This window comes from Sarcophilus harrisii, chromosome 1 (genome assembly GCF_902635505.1).
Source record: "Sarcophilus harrisii chromosome 1, mSarHar1.11, whole genome shotgun sequence".
NCBI classification, from domain to species: Eukaryota; Metazoa; Chordata; class Mammalia; order Dasyuromorphia; family Dasyuridae; genus Sarcophilus; species Sarcophilus harrisii.
The window spans coordinates 714,488,624-714,516,585 of record NC_045426.1 but is presented as its reverse complement, the minus strand read 5'-3'; the positions used below and the strand labels follow the sequence as shown (position 1 = coordinate 714,516,585).

General features: G+C 40.2%; 1 protein-coding gene and 1 long non-coding RNA gene across 2 annotated transcripts; one reads left to right on the top strand and one right to left on the bottom strand.

The window, feature by feature from the left end:
- Positions 1–39: 39 nt before the first annotated feature.
- Positions 40–4,509, bottom strand: LOC116420898. Its single transcript, XR_004231345.1, has 2 exons — positions 4,420–4,509; positions 40–3,091 (listed from the first exon to the last, which is right to left on the bottom strand). It is a non-coding gene; the product is annotated as an uncharacterized LOC116420898 (long non-coding RNA).
- On the top strand, positions 4,452–27,091 carry LOC105749466 (zinc finger protein 420-like). The gene is made up of 5 exons (XM_031949080.1): positions 4,452–4,530; positions 5,441–5,492; positions 14,200–14,326; positions 20,991–21,086; positions 23,510–27,091. The coding sequence occupies exons 2-5, from the start codon at positions 5,463–5,465 to the stop codon at positions 25,465–25,467; spliced, it is 2,211 nt and encodes a 736-aa protein (XP_031804940.1). The 5' UTR covers positions 4,452–4,530; positions 5,441–5,462; the 3' UTR covers positions 25,468–27,091.
- Positions 27,092–27,962: the final 871 nt, after the last annotated feature.

The window sequence follows — 27,962 nt, the reverse complement described above, 5'->3', positions numbered from 1 at the left end:
TTAAATTCCACTTCTTTTCAGATAGGGAGAATTTAAGAGTTTTTTTTTTTTTTTTTTTTTGGTACTTTTCCCAAGGCCAAAGGTATCATTATTTGTGTTGAAACAAAACATTCTCAAATATTGGAGTTGCTAAACCTCACTCTTAAGTAGTTTAATTCATCATTTGGCATCTAGATCCAAAGAGTTTATTTGTAAAGGTATACTTCCATTACCCTCTAGAAGTCATTTTTAATTAGTAATATTTCATACACAAGGGTTTCCCAGAAATCCCAATACAAGAAATATAAGTGCTAGAGATTTTATGAAATAAAGTTTTTGACTAATGACATCAATTCAGTTGAATATATCTCCTGAGCAGGAAAATCAGGACTAAGCATGGAGAGAAGCTTATAATTTAGTTCTCTTTAGAGAAAGGGCTGAGGATCTAGAGCTGCTCCATTTTGAGATTCACCTCATTATGTTCACACATGAGTCCATGTTCACCCATTAGTATTTGTAATGGAAGTAGTCCAAAATGGGGTGTACCACATTATCCTGTCATTCAACTTGTTCTGAGAAGGAGCCAAACCCTTCACTCCCTGACCTCATCCAGTTATACCCCATTCTGGCAGACACTTGTAACCTCACAAAAACTGCATAAAAAAGGTTATTGGACCAGAGAAGCCTTGAGTCTGATCAACAGGAAACTTAGAATAAGACAATCTGGTCTTGGGGCCCCTTCTCCATAGAAGGATGGACTTGATTCAAAGTTTCCATTATCTATAAGTTAGGCAGAGCTGGTCATGCAGTGGAGAGAGACCTGAGTATAGAGTCAGGTGTACCTGAGTTTAAATCAAGTCTCAGAGAATTCTTAGTTGTGTGATCCTTGGTAAGTCACTTAAATTGTGTACCTCAGTTTCTTCACCTCTCAAATGGGGATATCAGCTAATTTCAAAGGTTACTGTGAGAACAGAGTCACATTATTTAGTTTTATTTTCCATTTATGGAATAAAACAAGCATTTCCATAACAGTACAATAAAAAGGATGATAGCATATGAAACTCAATCTATTATCCCACATCTTGCTATTCCTTTCAAATAGACAGGAAAACTAGGATGTGATTCTTTTTCCTTCCCTATGCTCAATGCCCCACTCTAGGAATTCTATTACACAGAAAAAAGTGTGTGTGTGTGTGTGTGTGTGTGTGTGTATACATGTATATGTATGTAGATCTGGAGTACAGAGTGTATTCTGGGAGGACTCTGATGTGAAGGTTTCCAAGCCCTCGACAGGGCTGCTTGTCACCTTTGGTGTCCACCTGATCCCCCACTTCTCATCTGCCACTCCAAGGAGCTGGAGCATGCACAGGGACCACCCCCTGGCAAACTGTGTCCACATGGGCTAAACCAGGCTGAGGACAAGCAAAGGGTCTCCAACCCTAGGGTGAGTTGTGGGGGAAGGGAAAAACTTCCCCTGATGGAAGGGGCAGAGGAGATAAATTCATTCCACTGGCCATGAAGGCTGATGTGTAGTCATCGCCCATCACTCTGACTCTGTCCTGTCACTGGCTGGTGGTAAATGACTTCAGAGGGAGGATGATGACATTGTGCAACTCTGCCTCCCTTAAATGCAGTCAGGCATGAATCCAAAGCCATCACTACACACACACACACACACATACACACCATTGCTCTCTCATTTCTCTGGATGCTGACAATGTCTTTCTTCATTTATCCTTTCTAGTTAATCAAACAAACACAGCCTGATTTTCAATTTCAGTATCCAAGCAATCACTGACTGTACAATTCCAACAAGTAACATTGTAAAAACCTAATGTTTCCTTGGTAACAGTTACAGAGTCTCTCCACACGAACACATATTTCCCTCCCTGACAGGCTTTAGTGCAGAACTGGTATTCAATTCTCATGCATTTGTCCAAGAACCTGGGCCCACGATGTTTTTCCATGTGCCAACTGCCAGCCCAGTTCTTGAGTGACGAGAATGGGTCCATGGAGGCTTGTGAGGGGCCAGCCTGATGATGTAGACACACCCCTGCAATCCTCCTGTGCGTTTGAGGGTGTCATTATGACAGGGCGTCCCCTGTATGTCCAGCATGTGTCACATATACCCCAACCCCCATGAGACAATCTAGGCCATGGTGGGTCCAGCCCACCTTTTGACCTCTGCTGTTTGTCCTGATTGTGTGTAACACAAACCCATATATATAGAAAGCATCTTGTTAGTGGTCTTAGGGGCCCATGTTCTCCTCCTGTTGGACAATTGCCTCTTTTTTTCTTTTCTGTTCTCTGGACAACTTTGAGATGTCTCGTGGGGATCCACTGCTGAAGGTTTTGTCCTGTGGAGATACAAGCATATCCTGGTCCCCACATTAGAATCCTAGAGGCTCCCTCCCATCCTTCAGGACCCTTTTTCATTACTATGGTCTCGTTCTTAGGGGGCCTTGAGGAAGAAGAGGTGTTATCTTTTATGGAATCTCTGTCCCTGTTTACCAGAGATCATTTCATAACTGGACTTAAATCACTTGAACCAAATTTTAAGTAATTTATTGTGTACACTGCTTTATCTTTCTGAGTGACCCCACCTCCATCTCCCTACTTTTTGTTTTTAATAAATCTCTTGAGGCTCTGATTAGTCTTTTCTACAATGGCCTGTCCTGTGGGGTTGTAAATCCCAAAAATATGATGTATAGAGAATTCTTATAAGAACTGTTTTAATATGTTTGGGCTATATGAGGGTCCATTATCAGTCTTAATGGTGTGTGGGATACCCAGAGAGGCAAAACAGTGAAATAGGTGATTTATTACATGTGAAGCAGCTTCCCCTCGTTGAGAGGATGCAGATACAAAACCTGAATAAGTGTCAACTGCAACATTGATACATGTTTTCCTTATATGTGTAACATCCATTTGCCATATATCATTTGGCCTGTCACCTCTGGGATTAGTCCCCAGCCCTACAGGTCTTTGAGAATATGGTACACAAGCTGCACATCTTTTTACTATACTTGCTGCTTCTTGCCGGTAACCGCATACAGTCTCTGGAGAGATCTGGCAAATAGATGCAGATGTCCATGAGGCTTTATTGCTTGTTCTAGAAAACAAAGGAAGATACTTTGTGTAAGCATATCTTACACCATTTTGTTCCCTTCAAATATAGGTCCCATCCATTCATATGAGAATGGATATGCAGAATGTAAAAAGGATGGACTCTCATTAAAATCACCTCTGTCCCTCCCGAAATAATGAGAAGATAGGTCCTGTTTGAGCCTTTGTATATGCTGTCACTATTCTCTAGATCACCTCATTTGCATAGTGGCTGTCTGAAATAATATTGATGGGTTTGTCTTTTTTTGCGTGGGAAATATCCATTGCCATTGTTCATAGAATGGCAACTGGGTCAGAATTTTTCCTGCTCTTGCTTCTCCTACCCAAACAAAATGGTCCAGGTTTCCTGATCTAATCTAACCTATCCTTGTCTATATTAATCCATATACTTCCTGTTTCTACAGCACAAAAAGAAATGAACATGGCATGTATTGATTTACATTCAGTCTCCTTAGTTCTTTTTCTGGATGCAGATGGCATTTTGTTCCAAAGTCTATTGGGATTGCTTTGGATCACTGAACCACTGATCAGAACCAAGCCTTTCATAGCTGACCATTGCACATTCTTGCACAATGTATTCCTGGTTCTACTTGTTTTGCTCAGCATCAGCTCATGTAAGTCTTTCCAGGCCTTTCTGTAAGCAGCTTGTTTATCATTTTTTATAGAATAATAATATTCCATTACCTTCATTTACCACAGCTAGTTTAGCCATTCCCCAACTGAAGGACATCCTCCTCATTCCCTTCCTCAAGGAAAACGGGGACTCCTTTTCCAATTCTTTGCTACCACAAAAAGAGCTATCACAAACATTTTTGTACATGTGGATCCTTTTTCCTCCTCTACAATTTCTTTGGTACTGCTGAGTCAAAAGGTATGCACAGTCTGATACCCTTTGGGCATAGTTCCAAATTGCTCTCCAGAATGGTTGGATTATTTCCAAGTTCACCAACAATGCATTAGTGACCCAGTTTCCCAGAGGAAAAGTGGGAAAAGATGAAATCAAAATTGGCCATGCGGAAAAACCAAAGTAAATATGAGTCTGTGATTCAGGAAGAGTTACTGGAGGGAGCTCCAGAGAAGGGGAAAAAGATAGAATAAATGGGGTGGGGGGACAGGGAAGTGGGCAGGTTTGGGAGGAGTGGGCGGCGGAAGAGACCATTGGGCAGGGGGCCGTGGCCTGCAGTACTGTTCCTCTGGGGAGTGGAGAAGATTCCACCCTCCTGGGGGATGAACAGGGCGGGGCTTTGAAGAACAAGAAGACTCTCCCGAGGGGGTTGGGGAAAGCCGGAAGTCTTGGAGCTGCGATCTTTCTACCTGTCTCTAGGTCGTCCTCCCTTCCCAGGAAGCTTCGGGCTCTCTCTGTTTCTCTGGGAGCAGCGATCACTTTTGTCTTTTGGAAGCCACATCCGTTCTTGCAGCTCCCTGGTAAGTCGGAACCGATGTCCCCCACACTTGCGGGCTTCCCCGGGCTGTTCCACCCTCTGATTCTCCTCCTCTTCCTATTCCTTTGACCACGTGGAGTGTCCCCTAACTCTACCGGGCGTGTCTCCTTCAGCCTTGCTGCGGAATTAGCTCCCACCACTTGCCACACTTCCTGGCTCCCCCTACCGAGATTTACCTCCCAGACTTCCGACTTGGCCCCTAGGATTCCAGAGTCCTGATTTCAGCCTTCTGATCAGGACCCAGGCGTCCCTTCTCCCTGTCCTCCCCTCTTGGTTAGAGATTCAGATTCTCCTTTAGACTTTATCCCTTGAGGGATCCTCGAGTCCCGCTTCCTACCCCCAGGTCCCCCTCTCCCCCCTTAGACTATTAACCAAAGCTCTTTCCTGCTCCCGGTTAACCGAACCCGGGCTCTTGGGCTGCTTCCCATCAGGTCCCCGGCTTGTGGCTCCCTGTCTGCACTTTTCCTTTAGGGACGCCAGGCCCGAGCCCCAATGTATCGAGCCCACAGTCCTCCGCAGCTCTTTCCCAATCTCAGCTGCCCCCCGGAGCACTTTTGTCTACATAGCGACCTTGACCGGCCCGGACCTATAATGGTCTCTCTTGCCTCCCAGACCCTACCCCTCTGTCCCTGGCCCCTCTTCTCTGTGAACCCTCAGAACTCAATCCCAGCCTGGATTTTGCCTGAAATTTCCAGGTGACTCCAAGCTGTCTCATGCGTAGAAAAGCACAGAATTAAAAACCTTAGGTGCCACCTCTCTTATTCAGACTGTTGGTAGTTGCTACATAGGTGGGGCCATAAAGGGTGGGGGCAAGCAGGTGAAGAAAGACTAGGGACCAATTGGAGGAGCTTTACAAAATGGAATCACCTTGGTTACTACTTTTCTATGTACAGAGGGAACCTGCAGCCAGAGGGAATGAGCCCTGGGAGCCTCAGACCTCCTCAGGTGAGTGCAGTCCATTCAGACCTGACCAAAATCAACCATCACAACCATTTGCCTTGACATAGAGGATGGTGTGTGAATTTGGCAATAACTTACTTATGGATTGTTTTATTACAAAAATGATTATTATGTTAACACAATAGGAACAACATTGCCCATTTCTTCTCTGTTTTTGATTGATTCACTGAGATTTTAATTTTAATATCTTGTCATTTATCCTTGTTTTAAGTTTACCAATTTATTTTTCTAATTTTTTTCGAATACATATTTAGTTCATCTCTTTTTCTAAATGCTTCATGTGCGATTATAAGTCCTCCCCTCCCAATGTAGTCTCCAAAATGCTTGCTTCCCAGTCCAAAGAATAACCAACATAGTGGAGCCAACATGGCTGGAATTCTACCAGAGTTCCTGAGGATTTCTTTAGGAGAATCCTAGAAATTTGGGGATATTGTTTTAACATTGTCATTTTTTTTTGTTTTGCAATGTTATCATATTGTTGAATATATCACTGGTAATTCTCCATTTATGTTTATATCTTCTGTCAGTGATACCTGAATCAATTTCCATTCTTATTTCCTTAGGGAATGAAAGGATGTATGAATTATTTCTGCCCATTTACCTTTGTCTGCAGCATCTCTATATCCCATGTTTATAGAAGTTCCATATGTGACAAAGAAATATGCATATTTCTGTGTTGTTCCATTTAGAAGATGCCACAAGTTTTTTTTTTACCTCCAATTTCTTTAGAATTTGTTCATCACTTCTGCTTTTTTGTTCATCTCCCTTTTCTTTTTAGTTCTCTTGTAGTTGCCCTTCCTCTCTTCCCCTTCAACTAGATTTCTGTTCATCAGTTTTTTAAAATTTCATCCATTTTTGTTTCCCTTTCCAAGGAGGATTTCTCCCCTTCTCCTCATTGTCCATCTTCCCTTTCTGTTTTACTTACATGCTCATTCTGTCAGTGATAGCCACTCTATTCCTCTGATCAGTCTCCTTTCTCTGAACACTTCATACAATCAACAGCTTCCAAGCTATCCATTTTGCGCTCTGCCCTGTAGATGCTTTCTGCCATTGACTCTAGTCCAACATTCCCTCCCCCACCCCTCACCACCACTACCAGATTCCTCTTTCCCATGGTGCCTTCCTTTCAGAATATTGTGTATCACAGCAGGTGTCAGTGAGAATATGCTTCCGTAGCTGGGAACATTTCCTCCTGATATTTATCCTCTCTTATTCCTTTACCTTTTTTTCCATATTCTCCTAGAAATCTCAATCCTGTTTTTTCAGGGACTAACCCCCTAAACCTCAGACTGAAGTCCCTTATCTCCTCTAAGAATATCATCAATGAAACTTCCTTCCTTCCTGTACCTTTTCCATCTCTCCTCCTTCCTCCCCCACTCCTCAGGTGGTCTTCTCTTTTCAAGACCATGGAACTCATCTCCTCAATTCCCATTTTTCTATCCTGTTCTCCAGCCTTTCACACTATTGATCACTCTCTCCTCTAGGATTCCCTCTTCTCTAAGTATTTAGGAAATAACTCTCTCCAGGCTTTCCTTCTACATTCTGATCCCTTCTTCTCAGTCTTCTTTACTGGATGTTAGACTCCCCTTTACTATGGAATATGTACTTCTGAATTGAATTGTTAAAAGTGACCACTGTCAGCATGGCATTTTTTAGCTTGGGTTTTGTTTTTGAGTTCTGGATTTGGTTTTTCTGTGGATTCTTCTCATTGGAATTTCATTTTCTCTGTCCAGAATTTCCTTCATGATTGGGTCCATTTTTTTAACCAGCTGTGTCTTTCCAGGGAACCTATTGAAGGAAGTGAACTGTGAAAGCTGTCTCACAAGACAGAGACAGTGTTCTAAAGACTGCTTGAAGGTGGGCTGTGGCCCAGGGCCATGTATCTTTCTCCAGAAGCACTTTGTAAGACTAAGTTAGGGCTACCTTGGCATTATAACTCCCATATAAGGTAATTCAGTAATCCTACAGATGTGGTCAGGTTGGATGTTTTCCTCATTTATGACTTAGAATGGGAGGTCATTTGTCCTGGCTAATCAGGACAAGGATCCAGCCTATAGGGAGTTAGCCCAGGCCCCTACATAATTCTTGTCTGTTAGCTGGACCCTGCCTCTCCTTGCCTAACTCCTTGTGGGAAGAGAGGGGCTCTTTTTCTTGAGATCATAATAAAATGCCTGTCGGCTTTTACCTTGAGAAATCTCCTTCATTTATTTGATTTATTTAAGCTGGTGGTCTTGACCCACACAGTTTATGGGGGGATCTCCTGGATCATGTGGGCAAGGTCTAGAGAGCTTGCTTTAGACAGCCTAAGAACTTCCAGGACTTTTCCCTGCTCCCAAGGTCAAAAGGCCCCATCAGGAGAGACCCAAGCCAAAATGAAAGTCAGTAAATAAGTAAATTCTGTGGCAAATTCCAAGTGGCAGGAATTGGGTATGGCATTAGTCAGGCAATTTTCATGCACAGCTACCTGTGAGACCCTTGAGTCAATCCTTGACTGGACAGACTCTGGAAAGTCTCGTCAAATATTAAAAATGGAAGGGCTCAGCCAAAAGTCTCCCACTGCCGAAAATGATCATTCTGTATGGGAGGATGCTCCCAGGGCTAATTGAGCATGTCCAGATCTGTACGTAAAATAGATTTCTGGGTCTGTGTGATTTCTGTGTGTCTGCTATGCATTCTGTGTTCTGTATTCAAAGCTGAGTGAGAGCTATAGAGTAAGCCTCTTGCTAGTTTGGGAAAGATCAGGTTGAGTTGGAAAAATAAGATCTTTAACTGATGTATATAGAAAAAGCTTAAGTATGTATGACTGAGAAGAGCCTAGACTGAAAAGGATTAGAAAGTTTGAGAACTTTTGGGTAAATGGAAAAGCAGTGTGCTACCACTTAAAAAAATTATTAATGAAATGCAAAATGACATTTCTGTGGACCCAAAATGGCCAATTTGAGTCTGCAGAACTAGATGTTAGGGAACTGTTAAAAAATTTTTTTAGCAGATTCTGGGATTTTTGAGAATAAATTTTAAATTACTTGTTCCTCTCAGCTAAACTGAATTGGTCTATTGTGTTTTTAAATAGGCCTAATTTACATGATTAAAAGCCTTTTGAGGGAAACTGTGCAGGAAAAAAAAACAAACCCAAAGAACTGCTCCTGATCTGGGTTTTCCAAGCTTTTCAGATTTGTGGGATCTATCTTGGCTAGGGAGGTGGCCCTGGATGACCTGAATTCTTCTGGGGCTTGCACTGGTGCCCCCAATATCTTTGACATGGGTCCTCTCCCCAGCATTTCTGTTGTAGAGAGTGAGACAGTCACCAGGCCACAGACCTCGGTCCAAATTTCTCTGACCCTCTTCTCCTTGGGTCTTAGAGTATGTCAATTTCTTAAAGCTTTTGGTTGGATTTGAAAGGGCAGTTTTCTGCCACCTTAAGTTTGGGATTGTGTGTTTGCACTGGAAGTCTGATTCTGAAATTGTAGGGGATAATTATTAACTCTAAAAGTATAAACTTGTTTATTCTGGTATGAGAATTTAGAAATGTGTGTGTTTATATTGAAGTATTGTATCTGAAAGGTATGAAACATGTCTAAAAAAAAGAAGTATTCAGATGTTCCCCCAGAGAGAAATGGAGGCTGCCTCCAGAATATTTGTTATGCTTTAATGAAATGACACTGAGTTAAGGAGGAAACTGAGGACTTCTCAGAATAATAACCATGGGTAATTCAAGATACAGCACCAGGCTCTGTTTAATCCTCAGGCTCTGAGAGACCAGCCTAAAACATTTAAGAGATAAACCCTTGACCTTTACTCAACTGCTTAGAGAAAAACCTGACTGATTGTTTAATGGCTTAGAGATATCTAGCCATCCCTATCTGACTGGCTGAAAAGCCTGAAACAGACCAAATCCCCTTAGTTACTAGCTCAGTAATTTAGAAACCTTTAACCCCTAATTGATTATTTACTTTTGAAGCAAGACAGACCCCTTTTTGTTTTGTTTTCTTTCTTTTTTTTTGCTGAGGCAGTTGAGGTAAATGACTTGCCCAGGATCACACAGAGACCCCTTTTTCTTAACATTTTGAAACATTTATTGCTTACCCAAGACCCTGGTACCACAAAAAGCCCACTTATATTCCAAAGAGCCAGTGATTTTAAAAGGCCAAAAGGCCAGTGGGAAAAAAAAGGTAGAAGATGGGTGGGCAAATAGTTTTTGTAAACCTTGACTATATAATATGATCCTTACTTCTCTAAAGTTAGCTTTCCCTACTCCAGACTTTCTGCCCCACTTCTTGTGAGAATTGAAATAAAGAAACTTTTCAGTTTGTACCATGCCTTTGAGAAGTCAATTTGAGTTAGGGTCTTTGCATCCCACACAACACCAGTGAGGAAACAGAGATATAAGGGGTTGGTAGAAGCTTTCCCCTGAGCTCTGCTGCTAAGAGGGGTTAGTGAAATAACATTGGAACAAATTGTACTTAAGTATGGATTGGTAGAGATAATTGATTGATAAAGAAGCATGTTTTACTTTTTAAGGTTTATAAGAAATAACAGGGAAGGATTGCAAATTGAGTGACAATTCCATACACCTGGGCATCTGCCCTACTCAGGAAAAGTGGAAAGAATCAGATTCTGAAGAAACCAATTCCTAAATTGACAGAGACTAGATTGCCTTGTTTCAAATTTTTGCCTATTGCTTTATGAAAGAATTAGAACTGTCCCCTGAAGTGACCTGGGACTCTCCTCATATGAGATTGATTTATTCTATTTGGGAGTAGAAAGAGAAAGACCCTCTTTTGAAACAGGATAAGTTTTTTAAGGAATTAAATACTGCCAATGTCCTCATCCCTTTTTAGTCCTTAGGAAACAAACATGGCTACCCAGGCAACACCTTTGGAGTCTGAAGTTTGCAGGAGAGTGGGTGCTTACTAAGTGCTAGAAGAAACATAGTGGGAAGGACATTAGCAGACTTGACAGATTACTGGGACTGCAGTCTTTAGGCTGAAGAATACTAAGCTCACAAAACCGGTAGAGGAACGCCAAGAATGAATGGTCTATTAAGGACAATTTATATATTATCTCTAAAATTGACTTTGCAGTTAGGAATGTTTTGGTGGGAGATGAGAATATTTGTGCATAGAGGAAATTAAACAATATTTGTGTTGTTCCTGTTACTTATGTTGAAAAAAATTAATAAGTTTGGAGGGATTCCTCAATTCTAATGTTTTATGTGAACCAGGATATTCTATGTTCTGTATGAGTTTTAATTGGTTATATTGAGTCATCTTAAAGTTGTACCCATTATTTAAAGGGACTCTGAGAATAATAGTTTTTGCCTTTGTGCCTTTGAACATGTTTCTGTTATGGACAACATGCAATTTAGAATTTTTTCTAGTTAGTGGACATTTAAAAAGCAAAATGATTGGTATAATGTTGAACTTAAACCCATTTACTTAAATATGAAAGACAAACTGCAAACCTTCTAGGATGAATCTCTTACTGTTATCAATGTAATGTCATAGTACTTTTTAGGATATGATCCTTGAGAGCTAGATTCATCTGAAGCCTTGATTAATGAGATTTGCTATTGGAGATAAAATCTCTTGGGACAGTAGCTGACATTATTTGGAGTTATAGATTCTGGTAGGACTGTCTGATACATCATCAAGCTGGTGATCCACTATCTGATTGGCCCTGCTCCTGAGCCCAAGAAGAAAACTCCAAACAAGATGTCTGTGGAAGGATATCCTTCTAGCATTTGGTGGGGCCTTCCTATTCCCAGTCTGTATTATCCAAGATGATTAGAAGAAGGGCAAGGAAGGGAGGGAATTGTCTCGGTGATTTCATAGTTAAAATTCCATGAGAAAAGACTATGTTTCCAGGAGAAAATACTGACTATTGCCTTGGTAAAAGATATAACCATCTTTTTGTGGTTTTATAAAAATATACATATGGTCTTGGTTTGAAGGTGTCTGTTGGAGACAGGCTCTATGGTTTCTCCTGATAGCCCTCAGTGGAGTTATGTCCCCCTGTATGATGCAACTTATCACCAATGTGGTTCAGAAATAACCACCAATGTGGTTCAGAAAACTCTGCAAAATCACCAAGATAGAAGGTACAGTAATGGGATTAGTGCTATCGATGATGCTCAAGAGACAAGGGTGAGGACCGGTATTTGGGGGGATAGGTCAAACCCCGAAAAGGAAGTAATCAAGAAATTGAAATTGTAAATAAAAAACTATAATTAAAAAAAAAATAAGAGACAAGGGTGGGAACTGGAGCCTGGGAGGATAGGCCAAACCCGAAAACGAAGTAATCAGGAAATTGAAGAAATGAATAAACTTTGGTGTGAGAAGCTTTCAACTGGAGGTGGGGGTGGGGGGAGAGGAAATGGAATGAAGTGAACTGTGAAAGCTGTCTCACAAGATGGAGACAGTGAGTGAGGGTCAGCTGTGGCCCAGGGGCTGGTTTCTTTCTGGAAATCAGGGAGGTTTACAGGGAGTGGGACCTTTGCTTTGTGAGACTAAGCTGGGTCAACCTTACCATTGAACCTCCCATGTAAGGTAATTCAGTAATCCTAACGATGTGGTTGGGTTGAAAATTTTCTCATTTATGACTTAGAATGGGAGGTCATTTGTCCTGGCTAATCAGGGCAAAGATCCAGCCTATAGGGAATATTAGCCCAGGTCCCTACATAATTCTGGTCTGTTACCTGGGTCCTGCCTCTCCTTACCTAACTGTTTGTGGGGAGGGAGATGCCCTTTCTCTGGAGATCATAATAAAATGCCTTTCTGTTTTTCCCTTCATTTATTGATTTATGTGAGCCAGAGGTCTTGTCCCACACCCTGTCATCCTTGGGGTCTAAGTTCATGGGCAGGCTTGTTCCCTTCAGTACACTTTCCTTAAGCCAGGGGCAGATTTTCTTTGAATGTTAATTGTAGTTTACTTCACTTTCCCCAGGCTGTCCTTCACTTTTGTGTATTTTCTTTCTCTGCCTACTTCTCTTTTATTTTCTTTGGAAGGAGGTTCTCCATTCCCTTAATGTGGCAATTCACAAAAGAAGCCACAGGTCCCAGAAGGATGGAAAGGGGAATGGGTAGGAGGAAGGCCCTCAATTCAAAGACAGAGTGGGGAGCTCAGCCAGAAAAGTCCCAAAGTAGAGCCAGTGAGTAATGAGGAGACAGCTGAACTTTCTCCTTGGGGTCTAAATGTCTTTCCTTCCAGTGTACTTGCTTCTAGCAAGGGACAGCTTTTCTTTGAATGTTAATTGTAGCTTACTTCACTTTCCCCAGGCTGTCCTTCACTTTTGTGTATTTTCCTCCCCTGCCTGTTCTCTTTTATTTTCTTTGGATAGAGTAAGTTCTCTATCCCCTTCACTTGTGACCTGTGGCTCCCAGAAGGATGGAAAGAGGAATGGGTGGGAAGGAGGCCTTCAATTCAGAGAAAGAGTGGAGAGCTCAGCCAGAAAAGTCCCAGAGTAGAGCCAGTGAGTAATGAGGTAACTGAGTTTTCTCCTTCAAAGCAGGTTGGGAGTGCATGAGCCCCAACTCGCGTTGGTAAAGGGGGACTGTGGGATGCTTGTAAAGGAAAGAGGTTTGTAATAGTTTCTCTTGGAGGGGAGGGAAGGAATCAGAGATGAATTATCCATCTGAATGGGATGGGGTGAAATCTCTCAGGAAATTAAGCAAAGCTCCTCCCACCTCAAAGCTAACACAGGCCCAAGTTTCACCTCCCATAGAATCCAGTGACTCACTGGAAAACCCCTCCACTCTCCATTGCCAAATCAGGTATTGCCTAGTAAGGGGAGATCTGAATTAATTGGGTCCCTTTTGGCTTCTGGAGGGTTTCTTAGGTCTGAAGCTCAGCCAGTAGGATTAAAGGTCAGCAGGGTGGGTAGGGTTTTTTTTGTGCTAGGGCTCTATAACACTTACTCTCAAACTTTGTATCCCAAATGGGGAGATACTCTTCTCCAGAACATATGATAAACTTTCACTTTCTCCTAGAGATGGCTTCTGGTTGAATTAGGGTGGTCTCCATCTTATATCAGACAAGACCTACTTGTGGGTCATCCTATGGTGGCTACTCTCCTTTGGGACAGTCAGCAGGGGCACTCTGCCTTTTGGTGTCTTATTCCTTACCCCGCCCCTCCCCACCTTGTGTCACATGTTATCTCCCCTAACTCTACTCTGCTTCCCAACCCCACTTCTCCTTACAGATAACTCACCCTTTCAGGATTAGCCTGCCAGCTGAGGGAGTGCCCCAACCTCCTGGGGGGCTCCCTTTCTACTGGGTAATTGTGAGTCCCACTGAGAACCTTGTCTTTCATAGGCTCTCCCACTCTATTTCATATTTACCATTATTGTATCCCTTCACTTAGTCTATAACCTATGTTCCTCAATAAATCCTCCTTTTCCCAGAGAGAATGGTGAATTCTTCACGTGGCTGAACTCCACTTTTGGTGCCTGCCATCCCTTTGTGACAAACCCAACACCATCGGTCACAACACTATAAAATGCTTTTGGGAAAATTCAGTGAGACTCTTAACTGACCCTGGCTCCAGGAGCTGACTCTGACACTCTGAAATGGTCTCACCTTTGAGCAGATCCCTTCTCTGCTTTGTTTCCTGCTGTAAATTAAGGGTTAGTGTTTTCCCCAACCCTAATTTTGATGTGTCTTTCAGCTCTACATCTCATGACTTTTGCTGCTTTAGGAATGGATGACATTCAGGGATGTGGCTGTGGATTTTACCCAGGAGGAGTGGGGCCTCTTGGACCCTCTTCAGAAGGAGCTGTACAAGGGGGTGATGCTGGAGAATGCCCAGAACCTGCTGTCCCTGGGTAAGGACATTTCCCCTGCTAACTCTGAATCTGCAAAGAACATATGGTCATTTCCTAGGGTGCACGGTTTGGGGGGGCAGTACCAGTTAGAAAGGAGAAAGTGCTGATTGGCTGTGTCCAAGCAACTGGGTCCTCCAGTACATCTTTATATTGGATCATAGGAACCTGAAGAGGTCCTTTGTTTCTCCTGAAGCTGTCTCTTACCAATTCTAGGTAACTTTAAGTGGAAGAAACAACCACGGAAATAATCTCAGAGGTTATTCTGGCTAACTAACTGGTCATGAATTTGGCAAAGCTCTGAAAATGGCTCAGGCGCGTTCTCTTACAATCCTTTGCTCTTTGGAATGGACCCATTCCAAAGTATGTGGATTATTTTTAATAGGCATAAATTTGTTGCCCCTAGCACCTCGGTGTCCCCAGTACAGAAAGTTTGTCCTTAATCTTCCTTCTTATTGCCCTCAAATTCTAGCACAAGTGGTGGGAAACAAAGAGATCTTAAAGAAGGGAAAAGGACTTGTATGTGCAATAATGTTGTGGCAGCCCTCTTTGTAGTGGCCAGAAATTGGAAACTGAGTGGATGCCCATCAGTTGGAGAATGGCTGAATAAATTGTGGTATATGAAAATTATGGAATACTATTGTTGGTTAAGAAATGACCAACAAGATGATTTCAGAATGGCCTGGAGAGACTTACATGAACTGATGCTGAGTGAAATGAGCAGGATCAGGAGATCATTATATACTTCAACAACAACACTATATGATGATCAACTCTGATGGACCTGGCCATCTTCAGCAATGAGATGAACCAAATCAGTTCCAGTGAAGCAGTAATGAACTGAACCAGCTACACCCAGCAAAAGAACTCTGGGAGATGACTAAGAACCATTACATAGAATTCCCAATCCCTCTATTTTTGTCCGCCTACATTTTTTATTTCCTTCACAGGCTAATTGTTCACTATTTCATAGTCCGATTCTTTTTGTACAGCAAAACAACGGTCTGGACATGTATACTTATTTTGTATTTAATTTGTATTTTAACATATTTAACATATATTGATCATCCTGCCATCCAGGGGTGGGGGTGGGGGGAAGGAGGGGAAAAATTGGAACAAAAGGTTTGGCAATTGTCAATGCTGGGAAAGAAATGGGAGGGAAGAAGCATTTCCTTTGTCACGTGCTGTGCCATATGCTTTCTGCACACCTCTGTGGCAACAATATTGTGTAAGAACAACTTCAAGCAAGTAAGTTGTTATTCTAAGTAACCAAATTAATGAAAATCCACATATGAGCAAAGATGCTATTTGCATCCAGAGGAAGAACTGATGACTAGACATACGTATAGCATATTTTGACATAAATGTGTATCTGCATGGTTGTATACATATACCATATATATTTCTATGTAATAGTAGACATCTCTAGGGTAGGGGCAGGAAAGTGAAGGAAAAACATTTATAATTTTGTTGTGTATTTGAAAGAAAGAGTGAGTTTTATAGTGTAAATTTACCATTTCATGATCAATGATCTTTTTTATTTTACTAAATTTCAAAATGCTTATTTGTAAATTAAAGATAAAACAAAATATTATGTCTATTTAATATATTCACCTTTCTAATTAGGTGATGTTGTTATTCCTTTTTGAGAGTTGAGGAAACTGAGGCAAACAGTTTAATATACTTACCAAGGGGTATATAGCTAATAACTATCCAAGGCTTAGTTTAAGCTCAGTTACTTCTACCTCTATGCCCATGTCTCCCTCCACTGCCCTATTGGCTCCACCTGATTTCTGTATAATGGAAACTGTGGAATGAGGGTCCTATGAAGAAGGGGTTCCAGTGTAATATTTTCTCTAAAATGTAATATTCTCTGTTGAGGGTTTCTTGGGATCTCTGAAGGATGCCTTCGTTTCAGTTTAGTAATCACCACACGAGTAGCCAAGGGTTAAAGTCCAAATCCTTTATTGTTTCTTTCAAAGTCTTGTCTCCTTCAGTTGGGGCTCAGCTAGTTTTTCTGGAGACCTTCTGGATCTTGGTTTCAGTGGAGAAATGAAGGAAGACAGCCTGCCACCACTTCTCTGTCTTACCTCATTCTGATTCTGGCTGAGTTTGTCAGAGCTTATATGGTCTCTTATCAAAGGTATGAATCTTGTAGAACTATCAATTACTAAGTACATGTACTGAACTAGAGAACTGTTAAGCACCATGCTAAATAACCACTGTCTCTATCAATTGCACTGACTTAGCACCTTGTTTCAAGTTCTAGCCCATAACATCTCCAGCTTTCTTTTGTTTTTAGAACATAGCTGGTCATAGCTTTGAGAGCTGACTTCTCAAAGAGGTGAGAACCCCAAAAGAGGAGGTGATCATGCCTTCCCTGACTGCTCAAAAAAGGGGTGAAAACACCATAAAAGGAGGTGATCATGCCCTCCCTGACATCTTAGGAAGGGAGATGAAAACACCAAAGGAAATGGGAAATCAAATCAGGTTAGCGGGTTTCTGAAGGGTCTCACTTGAAACAGGTATATATAACTCCATCAGTATGGGAGGTATTACACGTAATTACATAAATTACGGAGGCACATAGCAACATAACACAGGTTAGAAGTGGTGTAACAAATAACATGAATCAACATGAGAAATTATACATGTCCATAAGTCCTAGAAATAGTCCAAAAGGAATCTATTCTCCATTACTTCATGTTCCAGGAATCCAATAATTTCTGCAAGTTTTGAAGTCCTGCAATAGCCTCATCAACAATTTTTCATCTAGGGGATCCCATGATTCCTGCAGATTTTGAAGTTCTTCAATAGTCTCATTATCAGCCATTCTCTTTCAGTGTCAGATATTTTTTAGGTCTTCTCTTTTGTTTTGAGGTTTTTCTCTTTTTTCTGTCTCTCTCTGATGGACAAGGCAAATGTGGCTCATTGGCACCCATCTGATTCCTTCTCCATCTGTAGAAATAAAAGCAAACCCTCTTCCCCAACTAGTTAATCTATCTTGTCCCTTCCATTCATCACTTTCTGGGTCTCTCCATATCACCTGGTGATTATGTAAAGATAGTAGAGCTGCTCGCACTGGACACTGACCTTCTTTTGGGCTATAAAACCTGCCTGCTGGAGCCAGTACATCTTTATCAAAAATTAAAAAATTAATGGTATAAAGAGCTAAATTTAAATTTATTAAATTCCTGCAATAGTCTCATCTTATGTTAGGGAATCCAGTGATTCCTGCAGATTTTGTTCTTAGGTTTTCTCCTTTGTTTTGAGGTTTTTCTCTTTTTCTGTCTCTCTCCAGGTGCTTGTTGCCACTCATTTGTTTCCTTCTCCATCTGTAGAGAGACAAGCAAATTCTTTCTCCCAAGCAGTTAACCTATCTAGTCCCATCTATTTACCACTTTCTAAATCTCTTCTCATCACCTGGCAATTACATTGGAGCTCCTCACACTGTGCACCGAGTCCCTTCTGTTGGATTAAAAAAGCCTGTATTCTCCCCAATTATAATCCCTTTCTCGCATCTGATTGCTTTTCTGTGGGTTGATCACATCAGAGTCCTGAACTTCTAAAGTCTCTGAGTGTAAACTCAGCTGCCATCATGCCCCACCTGTCTTTTGTATGATATCTTGGAGCTGGGTCCTTCTTCTCATTTCCCTGGGTCAATCTACATTCTGAGGCCTGGTGGAAGCCCTTGTGGCATTTTGGACATAGGGTTTTAGGTCTTCTCTCACCCTGTCCTCTCACTCTATCTCTTTGCCTACATTGGGCTCTCAGATGATCTATTTTTCTACACTGAAAACATCAATGATTTTCTCTAGAAGTCCCTTGCCAAAAGGGATTCTGTCTTTGTAAGTTCATCATAGCCTGGATATAAAAGACATTTGTGCCTACTGTGGCACAGCATCTTATGATCTCCTCTAAAGAAACATCCTTATGTTGTCCCCATATAATTCTTCTGCAAACCTCATTGGCATTTTCCTTAGCCAGTTGTCTTATCCTAATTCTTGTAGCTGCATTATCTTCAATGGTTCTTATTACAGTTGTTTGCAAAGGTCCCACAAAATCTGCAAAGGGTTCATTGGAACCTTGCTCTGTTTTTGTGAACTCTTCCCCTCAATCTTTCCCTGGGAGGGTACCCCAAGTTTTATACCAGCAGTTGCAATTTATTCATATGCCCCTGTGGGGTAACTATGCTGAATTCTCTGCATACTGACCTTCACCTGCTAGTTGGTCAAAAGTGATTTGTACATTAACTTCTGTTTACCTATTTCATTGGGCTTGAATCCTACATAATTCATGATACTCCGAAAGTCACAAGTTTTGTCCAGGTTCTAAACATGTCCTTGCTATGGATTTCCAATCACTAGGGATTAAGATTTCATATGCCAAATTATCTAGTAACATCTTAACATAAGATGATGTAGCCCCATAAAGAGTGCAACCCTTTTTCAAATCCTTCATTTTTTTTCCAGATCAAAAGGAGTGTATCTTCTCCTTTGTTGACCTGAAGAGTCAAGCTTTTCAATCACAGGGTATGCATTTATTAAATCAAATACATCCTGTCCTTCATTTTTTGTCTTAACCAGTGCCTTTTGTAATCTTGTCATAGGCTGCTTCATAGGAGCTGATTGTGTTACTGCCTCTCTCCCTTCTCCTTCTTCCTCCAACCATGAAGGGTTAATTGAGGGAAGTAGGTCAGGGGATGGGGAATGCCCTAATGCCTTCTGCTGTGAAGTACTACACTCAGAATTTATTTAACTCCATTCTTATCTGATTCTTAATCCTTTTCACCTAGTTTATTTAGATCATCCCCCTCCTGCTCTTTTTTCTTTTTCCTTATTCTAATACTTGTATAATTTCCTAAAGCCAGTTGCATTAAATTATATGTATAAAGTAGAAATTGAGTCAGGTACATAATGATTGTAGTATTGACATAGTTGCTTTTCTACTAATTTCTGCTCCTCTAGATCCAATACTTTTTCCTAAGAGAACCAAGGAAATGTGTACTGTACAGTTTCTAAAAGTTCAGTGATCTGCTACCAAGTTACAATCAAACCTTGAGTTTTTATCAGTCTGACCAAGCTTTGACACATTTTCCTTGAAGAGGGAAAGAAGGCTGTTTTCTAAACATCTGTCCCATTTTAGCTGAAGTACTACTTTTGCCCTTTAACAAAGTTTCCTTGTCTATTTTTATACTCAGAGACTTTTCCACTGAAATCAGGATCATGTCTGCCCCACGTTGGGCATCAAAATGTAATATTCTCTCTAAAATGTAATATTCTCTTGTTGGGGTTTTCTTGGGGTCTCTGGAGGCAGCCTTCATTTCAGTTCAGTAATCACCACACAAGTAGCCAGGGATTAAAGTCCAAACCTTTATTTATCTCCTTCAAAGTCTTGTCTCCTTCAGTTGGGGCTCGGCTAGTTTTTCTGGAGACCTTCCAGATCTTGGTTTATTTCAGTGGAGAAGCAAAGGAGGACAGCCTGCTCCCACTTCTCTGGTCTTCCCTCGTTCTGATTCTGGCTGAGTTTGTCCGAGCTTATATGCTCTCTTATCAAAAATGTGAATCTTGTAGAATTACAAGTACTAAGTACATGTACTGAACTAGAGAACTGTTAAGCACCATGCTAAATAACCATTGTCTCTATCAATTTCACTGACTTAGCATTTTGTTTCAAGTTCTGGCCCATAACTAAGGACTAAGGTCCCTCTTGATCTGCCCGAGGCCCCTCAGGCCCAAGAACCCTTTGAATCCAGGTATGGCATTAGAAGTTTATGCCACAATGTATATGAAAATTATGGGATATTACTGTTCTGTAAGAAATGACCAACAGGATGATTTCAGAAAGGCCTGGAGAGACTTACACGAACTGATGCTGAGTGAAATGAGCAGGACCAGGAGATCATTATATACTTCAACAACAATACTAGATGATGACCAGTTCTGATGGATCAGGCCATCCTCAGCAACGAGATCAACCAAATCATTTCTAATGGAGCAGTAATGAACTGAACTAGTTATACCCAGAAAAAGAACTCTGGGAGATGACTAAAAACCATTACATTGAATTCCCAATCCCTATATTTATGCCCACCTGCATTTTTTATTTCCTTCACAAGCTAATTGTACAATAATTCAGAGTCTGATTCTTTTTGTACAGCAAAATAATGTTTTGGTCATGTATACTTATTGTGTATCTAAGTTATATTTTAATATATTTAACATCTACTGGTCATCCTGCCATTTAGGGGAGGGGGTGGGGGGGTAAGAGGTGAAAAATTGGAACAAGAGGTTTGGCAATTGTTAATGCTGTAAAGTTACCCATGTATATATCCTGTAAATAAAAGGCTATTAAATTAAAAAAAAAAAAAAAAAAAAGTCTATGGAAGAAAAAAAAAAAAAGAAGTTTATGCCACAATGGAACCTAACAAGAGTGGAGGTAGGGGAACAGCATTTGTCTTCTTCTCAGAACACCTTGTACAACAGCATGATGGGGTAAACCCTATAACGGGTTACGAGTATTACAAGCACTAGTAGGTGACCATAGACTTCTTGTATAGAAAGGGGTGACTCTCAAAATGGAGCAGCTCTTGATGCTCACCCCATTTCCTAAAGAGATCTAAATTACAAACTTCTTTCCTTTGTCCCCGATTGCTTCCAATGCCCAGGGCTTCCAGTTCCCAGAGAAGATGTGATCTCTTATTTTGAGCAAAGGGAAGTACCATGGATGCTGCACCCGGAAGGCCTGAGGAGCTGCCCTCCAGGTGAGTGAGGAGAAAGCAAGGACATGAGAGTTTTGCTACAAGAGACTTCTTGGGGTTACCATGAAGTAAAAGCTTGGTTTGGGGAAGAAAGAGAGACTTAGAATATTTTCCAGTGGCTTTCTGGACTAGTCACTGAATCTCAGTTTCCCATCTATAAAATGAGTGGCTTGCACTCCATGGCCATGTGGGTCCCTACTCCCAATGATCATCTGTGATCCTATAAGAGTCATTGCTTGAAACCCGGGGCAGTGGAATTCTCCTGAAGAAGCCAAAAGAGCTCAGGATGTCCAAGGTGAGCCATTTCTTAGGACTGCCAGTCACCAAACATTACAGACCTGCTCCATGTGGGGCCCTAGGCTAAGCACCAGGAACAGAAAGAGATGCAAGGGACATCTGCTCTCATAGAGGTCACAGACTGGGGGGCAGACAATATACCAGCAACTATGTAGAAACCCACTGTGGACCAGGAAAATTGTTTAAATTTAGTGCCTTAGGAGGTCGTTTATTTAGTAAGGATAATAGTGGTTTAAGGACAGCAGCACTGGGGAGGAAACAGTCAACATGAAGTAAAACAGTGAGCATTTGTACAATACTTACTGTGTGTCATGCACTGGATAAATATGGTCTCATTTTATCCTCATGAGAACCCTAGGACTTAGGTGCTAGTATTAGGCTCATTTTAGAGATAAACTGAGGAAAACAGACTGTAACTAGACTAGCAAACTTTTGAGATGTGAATAAAACTGGGTTCTTACAGATTCCAGGCCTTATGTACAGTTTTTCCACTGTCCTCACAGCTCTATTCTGATTCTGAAACTGATATGATGAAAATGGTCATACATGTGGAAAATAGAAGAATCATACAAGGTTTCATGGAGAGATGGAATTTCACTTTGTAAAACTCTAACCAGTCAAAATTATTTGCTTATTATTATTAAAAAGATTTAAAGTTCTATTGGTTCATGATAAGTACATTAACAATGTACACAAATGCATTCAAAGGTTACTTGCAAATACTGCTTTTTTTTGTAACAATGTTTAATAATGCAAAGCAACCTTTAAAAAGAGAGAATTTCATCAGATACTACCTTGTTTTTTCTACCAGTGGTAAAGTGGCTACATTATCACTGAACAGTTGATGTTGCCAACCAATGCCTTTGAAAAACTGCCAGACAGAAGAAGAGCAACATAAACAAAAGATACCCTCAAATTAGAAAATGACCTTAGCATCTCAATGAATTGCATTTCAAGGTCCATTTTTGTAGAAAGATTGTAGACTTCCATGATGATTTCATGATGGCTTCTACTGTGCATTGCTAATGACCATGGTTTTCAGATAGCGTGCCCTCACTGCTGCAAGAATAGAAAGACAGACAACATCTAGATCTGCTGGATAGTGGTTTGATGAGATGTGATTACTTGCTAACGGAGGAATGAGAGGACTATTCTGGTGCAGTTAAAGACTGGGGGTCTTTTTTTACACCTGTGTCCATTTGTACAAGACTGGCCAACCCTTCCTGGAATTTTGGAAGCAATTTAATGTCAAATTGAGAAACTGAAAGAAGATGTTGTTTTTAGAAGCACTCAGAGTTCGATGTAATCACTGCATGATCTCATAAAGCGGTGTATTTCTAATCATGGTAGTTTGAATTCACTGCAGAAAGACAGTTGGTAAGGTAGATAGATGCACACACATGTCCCAGACATCAATTTACCAATTAAAGTGGCACTGATTAATTTTGGGGTTAAATCCCTTTGATGGATTTTTGTGTGTATATGTTTGTTAAAAAGGATAAGTAGGGGAATATTATGATAATTGATAAAAAAATAATTAGTGATTAAATTTTTTAAAAAAGTAATGGATAAGAACAAAATAACTTTTGCCTTAGATAAAATATGAAAAATCAACACATAAAAAACATTAGTGTTATTATTCTGAATGTGACCTCAGATAATAAAAAAAAAATAAAATTGATAGTTATGACCAGAAAGTGGTGGAAAAATTGACAGTGAAGTTAACTTGTCAAGTACCATAGGCAGAGAATGCCCATTCATAGGGGGAAATTTCTGTCTCAATTTCTGGGATTTGGGTCAAGTTACTCAACTGTTCTGAACTAATGGCCTGAGCTGTGCACCAAGGGAGAAAGAAGGCACTTTGTGTAATGTGAGGATCTAATATATTTGTGCCAGAAGGTCATTAGAAATTAAATCACCCTTGGCTTTCGATCTAATGGGATATTTTTAAGTCATTGATTCTGTCCAGTTAGGATTTTTCTTTTTAACTGGGGAAATAGGAAATAACTGAGTTTCTCCTCTGCCGATGAAGGAAGGGGATATAAATATGTATCTTGTATGAGTGCATGCCTGCATGTGTGTGTAGTGTCTATATTTGTTTTATTCTTTGTTGTTTTTTTTTTCCCCAGAAAGAGAATTCAGACTAGAAATTAAGGACTGTATTACAAAGGAAAGCTTTTCTGTAGTAGAAACTCTCCTGCCAAGATTCATCCATGATGGTTCTGCTAATTTCACATGGAATGATATCTGTGATAAATATAAGAAAATCCATATTGGAGAGAAATCTTATGAATGTAACCAGGGTGGAAAAGCTTTTGCAGAATGGGGAGCTCTTGCTATACATCAGAGAATCCACACTGGAGAGAAACCTTATAAATGTAGCCAATGTGGAAAAGCTTTTGCAAAAAGGGAATCTCTTTCTGTACATCAGAGAATCCATACTGGAGAGAAACCATATAAATGTAACCAATGTGGAAAAACTTTCAAATGTAAGCATAGTCTTCCTCTACATCAGAGGATCCACACTGGAGAGAAGCCATATAAATGTAACCAATGTGGAAAAACTTTCAAATATAAGCATAATCTTCCTCTACATCAGAGGATCCACAGTGGAGAGAAACCCTATGGATGTAACCAATGTGGAAAGGCTTTTAGGCAAAAGGGAGCTCTTACTGAACATCAGAGAATTCACACTGGAGAGAAACCTTTTGAATGCAACCAGTGTAGAAAGACTTTTAGAGAAAGGAGAGGTCTTATAAGACACCAGAGAATCCACATTAGGGAGAAGCCTTATGAATGTAACCAATGTGGAAAGGCTTTTAGAGAAAGGAGAGCTCTTACTGGGCATCAGAGAATCCATACTGGAGAGAAGCCTTATGGATGTAACCAATGTGGAAAAGCTTTTGCAAGAAGGGGAGTGCTTACTGAACATCAGAGAATCCACACTGGAGAGAAACCTTATGAATGTAACCAGTGTGGAAAGAGTTTTAAAAGAAGGGATTCTCTTACTAACCATCAGAGAATCCATACTGGAGAGAAGCCTTATGAATGTAACCAATGTGGAAAGACTTTTAGAGAAAGGAGAGCTCTTAATGAGCATCAAAGAATCCACACTGGAGAGAGACCATATGAATGTAACCAGTGTGGAAAGACTTTTATGAGAAGAGAATCTCTTGCTGAACATCAGAGAATCCATATTCTAGAGAAGCTTTATGAATGCAACCAGTGTGGAAAGCGTTTTATAAGAAGGGAATCTCTTACTGAACATCAGAGAATCCATACTGGAGAGAAGCCTTATGAATGTAACCAATGTGGAAAGACTTTTAGAGGAAGGAGAGCTCTTACTCTACATCAGAAGACGCACACTGGAGAGAAACCTTATAAATGCAACCAATGTGGAAAAACTTTCAAATATAAGCCTGGTCTTACTCTACATCAGAGGAAGCATACTGGAGAGAAACCTTATAAATGTAACTATTGTGGAAAGGCTTTCTCAAGAAGACAAGTGCTTACTGAACATCAGAGAATCCACACTGGGGAGAAACCTTATACATGTAACCCATGTGGAAAGACTTTTGCAAGAAGAGGAGCTCTTACTACACATCAGAAAATCCATACTGGAGAGAAACATTATAAATATAACCAATGGGGAAAGGCTTTGAGAAAATGGCTTGCTCTTAATGGACATCAGAATACCCACACTGGAGAGAAACCTTATGAATGCAACCAGTGTGGAAAGACTTTTAGTCATAAAGGAACTTTTAATGTACATCAGAGAATCCACACTGGAGAGAAACCTTATGGATGTAACCAGTGTGGAAAAGCTTTTAAGCATAAAGGAGCTCTTAATGTACATCAGAGAATCCACACTGGGGAGAAACCTTATAAATGTAACCAGTGTGGCAAGGCTTTCAGTCATAAAGGAGCTCTTTCTGTACATCAGAGAATCCACACTGGGGAGAAGCCTTATGGATGTAACCAGTGTGGAAAGGCTTTTACAAGAAGGGACTCTCTTGCTCTACATCAAAGAATCCATACTGGGGAGAAATCTTATGAATGTAACCAACATGGCATAGGTTTTGTATGAACATCATGTACAAATGGCCACAGGCCTGGAAAGACTCTTAGTGGCTGTTTATATTTCTAGCAATTGAAATATTCTTCTTTTTAATAGCCATCAATTTGTTGCCTCTAGCACCTACTTGTCCCCAGTACAGGAAGTTTGTCCGTAATCTTCCTTCTTATTGCCCTCAAACTCTTTCACAAGTGGTGGGAGGGAAATGGGAGGGAATGAGCATTTCCTTTGCTAGGTGTTGTGCCATGTGCTTTTTGTACAGCACTGTGTTGTTTAAGAACAACTTCCAGCAAGTATGTGGTTATTCTAAGTAACCAAATTAATGAAAAAGCATAAACGAACAAAGATGCCATTTTCATCCAATGGAAGAACTGATGATTAGAAATATGTAGAACATAATTTGACATATATGTGCATCTGCATGGTTGTATAGGTATACCATATATATTTCTGTGTAATGGTAGGCATCTATAGGGTGAGGGCAGGAAAGTGAACACATATAACTTTGTTGTCTATTTGAAAGTAACAGCAAGCTTTAAAGTGCAGATTTACCATTTTGTGTGCCTTACTAAATTACTAATTAGTGTGGTTAATAGTGGTTTAAGACATACACAATTGGGGAGAAAATAGTCAAAATTAAATAAAACAGCATTTGTATGACACCTCTGTGTCACTTACTAAATGTATATGGTTTCATCTTCATGAGAACCTTAAGATTTAGCTGCTAGTATTAAGCTCCTTTTAGAGATAAACTGAGGAAAACAGAGGTCCTGTAACTTGACTAGCATGTTTCTGAGATGGGAAGAAAACTTGGGTCTTACTGATTCAAGGGCTGATCAACAATTTTCCCACTGTACCACCAGCTCTATTGTGATTCTGAAACTGCTATGCTGAACATGGTCACACATGTGGAAAGAATTAGATAAGCTGTTATGGAGAGCTGGAATTTCACTTTGTAAAACTCTAACCAGTCAAAATTATTTGCTAATTATTATTAAAAAGATTTAAATTCCTATTGACTCATGATAAGTTCAGCATTAATCATATCCACAATTGCATCCAAAGGTCACTTGCACATGTTGCTTTTTTTTTTTTTTTTTGTAATAATGTTTAATGATGCAAAGCAACCTTCAAAAGGACAGAATTTTTTCAGATAATACTCTTTTTATCTACCAGTGGTAAAGTGGCTACATTATCATTGACCAAGCCATGTTAGCAACCAATGCCTTTGAGAAACTGCCAGATAGAAGAAGAGTAACATAAACAGAGGATATGCTCAAATTAGAAAATAACCTTAGTATTTCAATGAGTGGCATTTCAAGGTCCATTTTTGTAGAACGGTTGTAGACTTCCATGATGATTTCATGATGGCTTCTAATGTACATTGCTAGGGACCATGGTTTTTGGGTAGCCTGCCCTCACTGCTGCAAGAATGGAAAGGCAGACAACATCTAGATCTGCTGATTACTGGTTTGATGAGATGTGATTACTTGGTAACGCAGGAATTAAAGAACAGCTCTGGTACAGTCAGAGCCTGCCACTGGAGGTCTTTTTATACCTGTGTCCATTTGTACAAGACTGGCCAACCTTCAGATGGATTTACATGTGAATTCTACCAAACATTTAAAGAACAATTGGCCCCAATGCTATATAAATTATTTGATAAAATGGGGAATGAAGGAGTAAGACTACAGAAAATCATCTCCAAGATAATACACTATGATCAAGTAGGATTTATACCAGGAATGCAGGGCTGGTTCAATATTAGGAAAACTATCAATATAATTGGCCATGTTAATAACCAAATTAACAAAAACCATATGATCATCTCAATAGATGCAGAAAAAGCATTTGATAAAATCCAACATCCATTCCTATTAAAAACACTTGAGAGTATAGGAATAAATGGACTTTTCCTTAAAATAATCAGCAGCATCTATTTAAAACCATCAGTAAGCATCGTTTGTAATGGAGACAAACTGCAACCATTCCCAAAAAGATCTGGAGTGAAACAAGGTTGCCCACTATCACCGTTACTATTTAATATTGTATTAGAAACGCTAGCTATAGCAATAAGAGCTGAGAAAGAGATTAAAGGAATAAGAATAGGCAATGAGGAAGCCAAATTATCACTCTTTGCCGATGACATGATGGTATACTTAGAGAACCCCAGAGATTCTGCTAAAAAGTTATTAGAAATAATCCACAACTTTAGCAAAGTTGCTGGTTATAAAATAAACCCACATGAGTCATCAGCATTCTTATATATCACTAACAAAATCCAACAGTCAGAGTTACAAAGAGAAATTCCATTTAAAGTAACTACTGATAATATAAAATATTTAGGAATCTATCTGCCAAGGGAAAATCAGAAACTTTATGAGCAAAATTACAGACCACTTTTCACACAAATTAAGTCTGATCTAACCAATTGGAAAAATATTAAATGCTCTTGGATAGGGCGAGCAAATATAATAAAGATGACAATATTACCTAAACTAATCTAT

What these genes read in the sequence shown, in the direction of transcription:
- LOC105749466 (XM_031949080.1), top strand. Translation starts at nt 5,463, where the DNA reads ATGAGCCCTGGGAGCCTCAGACCTCCTCAG. An exon ending in GGAGCCTCAGACCTCCTCAG is followed by an intron (nt 5,493 to 14,199) that starts GTGAGTGCAGTC and finishes TTGCTGCTTTAG; the next exon opens with GAATGGATGACATTCAGGGA. An exon ending in CCTGAGGAGCTGCCCTCCAG is followed by an intron (nt 21,087 to 23,509) that starts GTGAGTGAGGAG and finishes TTTTTTCCCCAG; the next exon opens with AAAGAGAATTCAGACTAGAA.